This window comes from Galeopterus variegatus, unplaced genomic scaffold (genome assembly GCF_000696425.1).
Source record: "Galeopterus variegatus unplaced genomic scaffold, G_variegatus-3.0.2 Scaffold3134, whole genome shotgun sequence".
Lineage (NCBI taxonomy): Eukaryota > Metazoa > Chordata > Mammalia > Dermoptera > Cynocephalidae > Galeopterus > Galeopterus variegatus.
In genome coordinates this window covers 143,690-155,495 of record NW_007729245.1, presented here as the reverse complement: position 1 = coordinate 155,495, position 11,806 = coordinate 143,690, and the positions used below count along the sequence as shown (strand labels likewise).

The 11,806-nt window shown below is 35.7% G+C and overlaps 1 protein-coding gene across 1 annotated transcript in view; it reads left to right on the top strand.

Annotated features, from left to right (window-relative positions):
- Positions 1–3,046: 3,046 nt before the first annotated feature.
- LOC103599871 (UDP-glucuronosyltransferase 2C1-like) overlaps positions 3,047–11,806 on the top strand; it is a 40,271-nt gene continuing 31,511 nt past the window's right edge. Inside the window, 1 exon segment of the mRNA XM_008584051.1 lies at positions 3,047–3,767. Within this exon segment, the coding sequence (XP_008582273.1) occupies positions 3,047–3,767 (721 nt within the window).

The window sequence follows — 11,806 nt, the reverse complement described above, 5'->3', positions numbered from 1 at the left end:
TTTTTTTTTTTTTTTTTTTTTTTTTTAAACCCCCCCCCCCCCCACACACACACAGTTGACCTAACTCTTTGTTGTCTAAACTTGGTGTTTCCAGTTCTGGGTGTAGCAAACGTTCTGGTACTTTGAATTGGGATGCAAAACTTAAACCACCACTTTACCAGTACAACAACCAGTGTATTACATTGGCTGTTAGATTAAGCACAGAGCCATCTGGGTTTAGTTCAGTATTTCCAGCAAGTATATTTAATGTTGATGGTTGTGCTTTATTGGATACAGCATACATGCTCACCTGCTTCTTCTATTTGCAGTTCCCTGGGAGAGTTATATTCGCTATGTATGTGTGTGTTCACATTTTATATCTTGTATTTATATTGAAAATATTATGAAATTTTCTTAAAGAATTTTCTTTTTCTTAAAGAATTTTTTTTGTGCATGTAGACATAGGCATGATATGATGTAGTCAACAGTCAATTCCTTAAAGGTCTTGCTGCTATCAGGTGTTATGAACTACATTCATCACAATTCTTTTAAACATATTTCATGCGTAAATAAACATGGGACATTTGTCCAAGAATTAAAATAATAACCTAGGGAACCATATTATAAGGTATGATGGGGAAAAAATCTTCCCAAGAAAGCTAAATATAACATAAAATTGGAAGAATGTGCAAGAGACCAAATGAGAAAAAATCAAGGGCAAAGGTACTGAGGTAGGAAAGAATTTCTTATCACAAAGCTCAAATTAATCTGATATGGAGATGGATGGAGCCAGAAAATGGATGGTAATGATATTAGAAAGTTGTCAGGATTTTAGGATCCATTTTAGAGAATGTAGATAGATTTCTTTCTTTCTTTTTTCTTTTTTCTTTTTTTTTTTTTTGCTTTTTTCTAGTTCAGAATTGTTTTTTTTTTTTTTAATTTTTATTAAAGAGTCATTAATTGTACATATTTGGGAGGTACAGTGCTGACTACCATCACCTATGCTCAACATGTGATGATTAAATCAATATTATTAGCATGTTCATTATTACAAATAGTAATTATTCTTTTTGTGACCCTTATCCAATATCTTCCAAATCTCTGTCCCTCCTCCCACCTCTAGTAAATATAGATTCATTCTCTCCTTCTGAAAGTTCAATGTATTATTGTGGTGTTTCTTTCTTTCTCTTTTTTCTTTCTTTCTTTCTTTCTTTCTTTCATCTATTATGAGTGGGCACATGCTGTATTTCTCTTTCTGTGGCTTATTTCACTTATAATTTTCTCCAAGCTCATCCACGTTGGTGCAAATGGCAGAATTTCATTCTTTTTATGGCAGAGTAGTATTCCATTTTGTATATATGCCACAATTTCCTTATCTAATAATTCATCAATGGACATTTAGGTTGGTTCCATGTCTTGGCTATTGTAAACAGACATGCAATAAACGTGAGAATGCAGGTATACCATTGACATTATGATTTCCATTGCTTTAGGTATATACCCAGAAGTGGGATTGCTGGATCATATGGTAGTTCTATCTATAGTTATCTGAGAAACCTCCATACTGTTTTCCATAATGGCTGTACTATTTTACAGTCCCACCAACTGTGTAAAAGAGTTCCCCTTTCTCCACATCCTCACCAGCATTTGATCTTAACGTATATAAAAGAGGAAGTTGTTAAAGTATTTTGCTCAGGAATGACACTCTCTGCAACAGATATATTTGAAATCAGAGAAGTTTCTATGTGGAAAGAGATTTGTAAGTATACAAAAGTGGAAGCAGGGATATTAGAAGGCTTGTTGCAGTCACCTCAGGTTAGATATGAAAATTGCTAGGTTTACATTGGTAGCAGTAAAGACTGATAAAGGAAAATGAATTGACACGTATTTGGGGTATCAAATTTGTATGATATATTAATCAATTGCATAATTACTCAATAATATTTTCATTATTACCCAATAATTCTTATGAGAATTACAATAATAATGTCATTATCATTACATATTCCTATTGAATAATTATTTGGGGAAAAATCAACTTTTTAAGCAAAAACATTATACATGAATGTATTATTCTAAATGACATTGAATCCTTTTCTACATTGGGTAGTGACTTCTAGGTATGGAGATCCAGGCAAAAAAAAGAAAAAATGAAATTACAAGTAATAAAAAGTCTGTGCGAACAAAAATAGAAAGAAAATAGAATTGGATATGCTGTAAAGGTGAGGTTATCTTTTCACAGTTTGTATTTTCTGTTCTGAGATATCACTTCTCTACACAACATTGACCTAAATCAACTCTGACCTAAAATCAGAACATTCACACATATATTTAGAAAAGGTTAAAAAAAGTCATTTTCATTTTCTCTTTTAGATGTGATTTCACAGAAAAGCTTTGGAGTTAGCATTAGAAGATGTGGATTTAAATCTTCTCCCTACCATAACACCTCTTAAAGTACACATTTTTTTCCTAAAAGGAGGAGAGAGCCTCTTTTCTTACTCGAATATTCAGGATGGTTATCAGCAAGAGAAATACTTGAGATATCATTCTGTTCAAAAGAACATTCAAATGAAACCAAAGAAAAAGAAAGGATAACAATTCCGTCTTAATTGACTGAACATCGTATGGTGATGAATTTTATTAACGTCATTTAGAAATTATTTTGCATTTGTGTTTAAGTTTAAGCCTCTTTATTTCCCTATCTTCTAGAAGAAGCTTTGAAATTCTAGTTCTGAGTATTTTCTTTGCAACTGATTATATTAACTATATCGATCTGTTTTCTTCAAAACAGTTGCATTTGATTTTAATCAATAATACAAAGTACATTCTTCAAAGTTTAGCCCAACCCACCATAAAGTAATAGAGAAGGTCAATAATACAAGGTATGCTACTCAGAGTTTAGCCCATCCCACCATGAGTTGAGAGAATCAACAATACAAAGTTCACTCGTTAATGTTTGCCCAACCACAATAAATTGATTGAAAGGATCACGAAAGAAGTCTTTCAAGAATCAGCCTCTTGTGCTTGGTTTAAGCCCAGGCTTAGTTAACTAGAGTGAGAGTTGGTCATGGGGACTGTGAAAGTCTTCTGTGTCCTTTTCATGCTGCATCTGTGTTTCTTCGACTCTGGAAGAAGTGGGAAAATACTTGTTTGGCCAATGGACTTCAGTCACTGGATTAATTTAAAAGTTATTCTGGACGAACTTCAGCTTCGTGGGCACGAGATAACCGTCCTGGTAGCTTCACCAAGCCTGCTGCTTGATCATACCAAGATTCCCTTTAATGTGGAGGTCCTCCAACTTCCAGTAACCAAAGAAACTCTCATGGAAGAGATCAATGGCTTTATCTATGAAACTTCTTCTGAACTGCCAAAACTTCCATGGTGGTACAGGTACCTAAGGATTGCAAAAATCGAAAAGAGTTTTGGAAGTGCATTGAAAAGAATATGTGACAGTGCTGTAACGAATAAGGAGTTACTCGCCAAGCTAAAGGCAGCTAAGTTTGATATCTGCTTTGCTGACCCTTTAAGCTTTTGTGGAGAGTTGGTGGCTGAGCTTCTCAATATTCCATTCATGTATACTTTCCGGTTTTCTATTGGGAACTTCTATGAGCGATTTTGTGCTGGACTTCCCAGTCCTTCTTCATATGTTCCTGGCAGCACATCAGGACTGACAGACAACATGCCTTTTGTACAGAGGCTGAAAAATTGGTTACTATATGTAATGTATGATGTGATGCATTTTTACTACCTATTTCCAGAATGGGATGAGTATTACAGCAGTGTTTTAGGTAAGAGCAATTTGCATGTAAAAGAATTGTTATTTCATATGCAAAACTTAAATACTTATCTGACTGCATGAAGACTTAGAATACGCATATTTAAATGTTCACACATTTTAGCCAAGCTTTTGTGGTTTTTAAGTAAAAAAAAAAAAAGATTCCTTTTTTCTTCCTTTTTTTTTTTAGATTTAAGTTTTAGATGATTGAGGCAAAACAGCATATCAGAGAAGGATTTTTTTTATATGTATTATACATAAATCATGTTTGTTGCTACTAATTCTTTTTGGAGGTGTACACCAATTTGGGATCCCCAAATCAGACACTGTGCTTACTTAACCTTTTGCTGTTTCTTGTTTAGTTCTCCATTTACACACCCTGCTTTCTTTCTGATAAATTGCCTCCTTCTTTGGTTTCCCTTTGCGACCTTTGTAGGCTTGGTTGTTTGGTAGCAGGGCTTGGCATGTGATGAGTATGAAACCAGAAAATAGTCAAAAGACTGTAACTTGGTGCATATGTTCTTGTCTCCCAAAGGAGAGAAAGTGGAAGATATTTTGTTAAAGGACTTTGTTTCCATACTTTTTTTTAAAACTTCATCCCACTGATCTCTTGTTGTTTTTGTTGTTCTATATAAAATTGCATTAGAGGGCAACTAGTGAGCTGTGACCCTGAACACGACCTTTCTCTCCATTTCAACAAGTCCTCTTATCCTTCCTTATTAATGTCTACATTCCCATACTGCAGATGAATGCAATGGGAATTTCCAATATAATTGTCTTCTTTTCCCAAAAGTTTGAGAACTTGTACTGTTATTGTTTGTTTTGTTTTACATCGCAAATAGCCATGAAAATACAATGTTTCTTCCTTATTGCTTTGTGCCTGCCTGGACCGCCAGTCCAGAAGTCTGTGTATTTTAAATTTTTTGCATCCATGTCTTTCTCTTAAAGTATGTTTTAAAAGGAAAGTGACTCTTTGTAACAACTTTCTTTCTGGGAGCACCACTGACATCTTAAAAAAAAGTCATGCCCTCCCTGTGAGGTTCTTCTCATGTAACCCAGAATATTTAAAATAGTAATATCCTAAATTTAAATTTTTATTTGACCCAGTTGACTTACCTAGCATTGCCCTTAAATTTACAACATTTTCTACTGAGGAGAGATATTTTCACATGATATGTAAACTGTCCCAGTTTGGTTTTATCTGGAAGTTGAGGCCTTGATAATAAGAGGGATTCTCATACAGTGCTCATCTTCAAGTATAAAATTATTTAAGTATAAAAAGCAAACATTTCTTTAAAATAAGTATTCTGTTCTCATTAGAACAAAATAAACCCCATTCACCTCTGTAAAACATAACAATTTTTCATATTAAGAGAAAATATATTTTGAGCAAGAAGACCATTATTCAATTTAAATAGTTAATCATTTGAATAAGCTACATCCTGAATGATCTAATTCTTTAAACACATGTACTTTATAAGCCTCTAGTTTATCTTAAGCACGTGCCAGCCATTGGCCATATAAATTCTGTCTCTCTCTCTCTTCTTTATCTACTCTATCTCACTTCTCTCAATACACACACACACACACACACACACACATATACAAACATGCCAAAAGAGGCCTATATATTTAGGCTAATATATTTGTTATGTGTGTAATTATACATACATATGAGGATACTTCAAAACATTTTTGGAATTAGGGAATTAAAAGATAATAAAAACTTTCCATGTACATATTGAAGACAAATCATATGCCCCCAAAACTATAATCTGGAACACTCAGTAACCTTACATTCAAGGAAACTTTTCTAATCTTGTGTTTAGAGCAAATAAATAGAAGTGTCTGTATTAGGGCAAACGCGAAAAATGTTTTCCCACCTGTGGTAAACTGACTCAGAGCATTTTTGTGGTTCACAATCATGAAATTCTTTTTAGTATCTATGGCCTTTCGTAAACAGAGGCAAATGGAGGGCATAGTTTGTCTGCCCCATAATCTCACTCTCAGTTGGTATGTTAAAGGCATCATAGAATTCTGCCACACGTTTATATATCTATTAGCAAGCAGGTAAGTAGCAAGTAAGTGAGTAGTCACATCAATAAAATCTTAGTCTTTTGTCCATTTAATCACTCCAACACATGTTCTGAAGGATCACTTAGGGCAGATGTATTAATATTGGAGAAAGAGCATTCAGCTAGCACTCTAGAGGCAATTAGGTGCCACACACTTCTGCTAAGTCTTAAAGCACAAAATCAAATCAGAGTCCTGTTATTGAATTCCACCCCAATGTGTGTTAGCTTTCTGGATCTTCTAGATACTTCCCTTTATCTGTTTATGCAAGGGCAGAGATACTGAATGTTGTTTTCAGCTAATCTGCAAATATTTCACACTTCATATTAGCCATGAAAATTACTTTTAATCTTCCTTATGTTAACTAACTATACTCCAGTGTAGCTTTATTTAAAAATAACTGAATTGGTTTCATTAAGTCTTCTGGATTGTATAATCATAATTTTTGAATCAAATATTAAGTGATTGCCTCAGACATGTCCATTGTATTTAATCATGCACATGAACACAGTTGTCTATGCTGAATAATTCTAGATTAAATTTTACAAAATACAATACTCCTCATTTTCAACTTACTTCTGTTCTTAGAAAAAAATATATCAAACTGAATTTCTTTGTCAAGAATGTTAGCTCATTTGAGACCGCAGATTTGAGTAGGATCATAATGGTTATCCCTAAGCCTTTAGCAACATGCAGTAACTGTATTAGGAAACCCAAATCCATTAGGAGTAACTATCCCAGAGTGGCAGAAACCAGGAGGCAGCACACAAACTCCAAAGGCAAGGTGGGAGTGGTTGCCAGGATGGACAGAAGAGTCAAAGCAGCAATCTGAGTAGTCTCAATAGCACAGACCTATGGCTTTGGTTAGTTAATCATTGTATTCCCAGATGTGGAATAGATAGGAAACCTATCAAATTATTACTTGGTTTCTATTAGTGGAAAAGTTCCAGTTCAAGTGAAAAAAAGTCTTAGATGAATTATAAAATAAGAGGGTCATGACCACTCAATCAATTCCCAGACTTCACCCAGTTAATAGACTTGGAAGTGCTTGAAAGAAGGGGAGGGCAGGTCAGCTTGAGGAAAGACAGCAGCACACTATTATAAATTTATACTGTTAGTTTTCCTCCTTTCCCAAGGGGACCTATAGCCTTTACTAAGGGATATGTGCATGGAGAAAAAGAAAATAATCAGACCTTTTGGGGACTACTGGACATTGGCTCTGGACTAACAATTACTGGAGATCCAAAACATCACTGTGGTCCAGTGGTCATACTAGTGCCTTGTGGAGGACAAGTGATCAATGGGGTTTTATCTCAGGTCCATCTCACAGTAGGCCTAGAATGTGCCCAACCCTATCTGTGGTTATTCCCCCTGTTTTGAAAAGCATAATTGGTATAGATGTAGTTGGCAGCTGGCAGAATCCCTGCACTGGTGTTCTGACTGGTGGAGTGAGAGTTATAAGTTTGGAGAAGCCAAGCGGAAGCCAGTAGGCCACATGAAGCCACTGCCCCTAACTGGGAAATTAGTAAAGCAAAAGCAATACCACGTTCTCAGAAGGACTGCAGAGATTAGTGCCACCATCAAGAACTTGAAAAAGTCAGGGGAGTTTGTACCCAACACATTCCTATTCAACTCAGCTGTTTGGCCTGGGCAGAAAACAATATTTTGAGATTTATAAGCCAATTATTAGCTTAACCAATAGGCGACTCAGCTGAAGCTTCAATACATCCCTGGACTGCTTACATCATGAAGACGGCAGCATTTTATTCTTACTGGATGGGCCCATGCACACAGAATTTAATGGATTTTGTTGTTGTTGTTGTTATTTATCCCTCCATCTGCAAGCAACTGGTCAGATATAACAGTGGAATGGCCTTTTGAAGATCAGTTACAGTGCCAGATAGATGGTAATAGCTTACAGTGCTGGGGCAAGTTTCTCCAAAGGCTGCATATGCTCTGAATCAGTGCCCAGTATACGGTGCTGTTTCTACCTTAGCTAGGATTCATGGGTTCAGCAATCAAAGGTTGGAAATGGGAGCAGCACCACTCACTGTTTCCCCTAGTGACCCAGCAAGAAAATATTTGCTTTCTGTTTTCACAATCAAATGAACTTTACGGAAGTTAATGGAGTAGGAGTGCTCTGTATGGATATTGAGTTTGGCTTACACTGAATTTAGAGATAATTGGTGGAAAACTTATCTCTGGGACATCTAGAGTCTTTCAGCAAAAGAAATTTCCTTTATATATTTTTTATCTAACATTCAATAATGCCTTACATCCTTTTGATTAAAATCTTAAATATTTATTTCTGAGATTATTCTTTAGAGTTTGTAGTTACCATTGATATTTTCTTGCAGTGGCTATTGCAGGGTTAAGGAAGCTACTGATATTTCTGTATCTCACTCTTGAATTTAGTAACCTAACTAAAATGTCTTAATAAATTCTACTAACATTTAAGTTGAGAGATTTATATTAGGTTAACTAGATAAAAATCATATCAATAAATATTAGCTATTTTTTCTTTCAAAACTTTCTCCCACTTGTTTAAGATTTTGGTTTTGATTTCCGTTTTGGGGGGGTTTGTTGTTATTTCTGTTGCTGCTTATTCCGTTGACTGTTGCCTCAAGTATGACAATAAGTATTAGTAGTAATAACCAGAAATCTTCCTTCTTACTAATTTTAACAGAAGTTTCTATAATAACTTATCTCTACTAAAGGTTAATTTGCTCCTATAAATATTAAAATTTTCCTATATAATTGTGATCTTTTATAAGGAAACATCCATTTTCCTTTTTATTGCTACCAGTAATGTAAATTTCCTCTGAAAAATGATTTCCTCACCAATTTGCATTGTGAATGTGAATGCTTCATAATACCGGTGACTGGTTTAAGGAGGTACACAACTTAATCAGATCCAATTGTTGCACTGAGACTTTTTCTGGGCATTCTGGGACAGAGGCAAATACTTATTTCCTCTTGAATTCACCCTGAAAAATGCATACAGAAACTACTACACCCATCCTTTACCCATGGTCATAGGCCAAGTAGCAAAAGGCAAAACTGAGAAAAGGTAACTGAGTAGCCGATCCTGGTGACCATCTCTGAGCCATGGATCAAGCAGTGACAGATCTACTCTTGGAATTAACTTATTTGATTACTTTTGATTCCAGTAATTTGGTATTCAGGTTTGAAACCTCTTTTATGGTAAAGCATTACTGATATACTATTATTCTGTCTCTGATTCTTTCCTAGGTCTTAATACTGTAAAGTGTACTTTTTAGGAAAAAAATCAATATTCTGAGAAAGAATGTAAAGATTTGATACATAGAAGAAAAAAGATTTATTTGCCAGTCTACATTTAAAAAGGCTATTAGCTGTCATTTGTCATTTGATTGTTTAGAATTTGGAATCTTTATTACATCATTCAGTCCAAGTATATTCTTCAAATTTTTAGAAAAATATAATCCATAACTCACATATATATTAAGTAAACAATGTTGTAGAAATACCTGCATCATTGAGGAAGAAACCAGTAAGATTGCAAATCTGTTTCAAAAAAATTTTTTTTTTTCCTTTCTGTCTTTTTTCGTGACCGGTAATGGGATCGCAACCCTCGTTGTCGCGCCCGCACCAGGACCGGCAACGGGATCGCAACCCTCGGTGTCGTGCCTGCACCTTGCTCAACCAGTGAGTGAACCGGTCTCTATATGGGATCCGAACCCTCGGTGGGAGCACTGCCGCGCTCCCAAGCGCTGCACTCTACCGAGTGCGCCACCAGGCCGGCCCTCAAAAAATATTTTGAAGAAGTATTTATAAACTTTTTGGTGAGAAAAAGGAATGTGATGATTATTTGGCCAAATCAGATACAAAACTGATTAATGCTAATAAAATCATGATTTGGTGAAAGATATTTCTACCAGACAGAAATATGTAAGTTAATATTTGGCTACATTGTATCTGAACTCAAAAGTGCCGGAGACCAGCTCCAGTCGAGTTTGTGGGTCCTTGAAGAGGGATGAGGAAGCTGGCGAAAATAACAAACACAGACAGAGACCTCAATGTATCAGTATGCATATTCTCTCTCTGTGGGCTGTCAGCGTGTTGCAGCTGGAGCACAGTAGAGCATGAGACAATGCCTTTTATTTAGTTTTTTCTCTGCAGGGGTTTTTTGGCTACTATTTTTATTACATCAGCAAGCTTAATAATTCAAAAAGACAGGGGGAGCCAGTTTTTTTTTTTTCCTTCGTTAGCACGTCTCAGGTGATAAGCCCGTGCTTCCTCCTTTTGGTATCAGTTTATCAGATTGGGACCATGTTCTCATTGTCCTGAAGTTAACCTGTGACCTTTTCCGGTTGGCAAGCTGTAGTTAATATCTACCCTATTAACAGGGTGGGACTATTGCAGTTGCAAAGTGATAGACAGTACTATCATGTGACCTATGTCTATTGCTTAATGTAAGTACAAATTTGATAAAAGGAACAATGTTAACATTTAAATTCTAATGGGGGTGTACTGATTTTATGTTCTAATGGAATGAACCTACTGTTCATATGGAAAAAGAACAGTGGATATTTGAGCAGCATTATCATGCACATCTTGAGGTTATGCATTCGCTGTGGCCCTATAATCTTGATCTAAATGTTAAAGTGTCCTTGCACACAGCACCATCCCTCACAAAACCAGTTACATTTGCCTCTTAGGTCTAATTTTTCAGGTTTAATAATTTTACAGCATATATTTTTTATCCCAATATCTAATCCTTAATGATTTATTTAAAACCGGATACCACCAAGTAAAGGGGGGTCTACAGTTTCGTTCCCATATACTTAATTTGTCCCAATCATATAATTTCTCATTAATGCCAACCATTCTCTTGCCATTAATATAACCTCCAGTAAATGATGTTTGCCAACTTACATTAGGCCTTGGTGTTATTAGCACCGCACTCTCCCGAGTGAGCCACAGCAATTTATCATAAGGGGATAATTTTGAATTGTCCAATTTACTCGGATCCTCTGTGGGAATGACAGCATAATTATTTGTGTTATTTTTATAACCTTTTGGGAATTCAGAGAACTACCACGCTAACCAAAATATCGAAAGAGAAGGCAAAAGCCACAAAGCCGAGGCAGGCAGTCCTTCTGGTTGCAGCAAGTGCTCATAGCTGTGGCCTTGCCAGCAGCTCTCCCTTCAGTGGCCCTGATGGCTTGGACAGGGCAGCCCAAGCTGACTCCTTTAGGATCCTGCCACGGCGTGGACAACGCCACAAAAGTAAATAGTAAATCAATATTAAATAACAAAGTCAAACTTAAGCACATTCTCCTAGAAGATTAAACAATCCTTAGAACATTCATTGGTAAATTGCCCCAGAATGACATCAGAAGGAATTGTTGTAATATCTTTTGCTTACACAATTTGCGACACCTTTCTAATAATCTCTTTATCTAAATCAGTTACTTTTAAAATTTTCTTTGGACTGTATTGGCTTTATTTTTTTTAAGTTGCATTAAGCATACTACACTCTTATCTGAGGAGGAATTTCAACAGGAAAAAAATATCATCGTGTTATGAAAGAGAGTGAATCAACAACATGAACCACTGATTCTATGCTAGGTATGCAGCCAAGAAAACATATTATTTACAGAAGCCAAAAGTGGAAACAACCCAGATGTTCATCAACAGATGAATGGATCAATAAAATGTGGTATATTCATGCACGGAAATACTATACAGGAATACAAAGCAATGACATGATGATATATGTTAAAACATGGATGAGCTTTGAAAATATTCTATACAGTCATTTATCTGGAATAACAAAAGACCACGAATAGCCAAAGCAACGCTGAGCAAAAAAAATAAAGCTGGAGGTATTACTCTACCTGACTTTAAACTATACTACAAAGCTATAATAACCAAAACAGCATGGTACTGGTATAAAAACAGACACACTGATCAATGGAACAGAATAGAGCACCC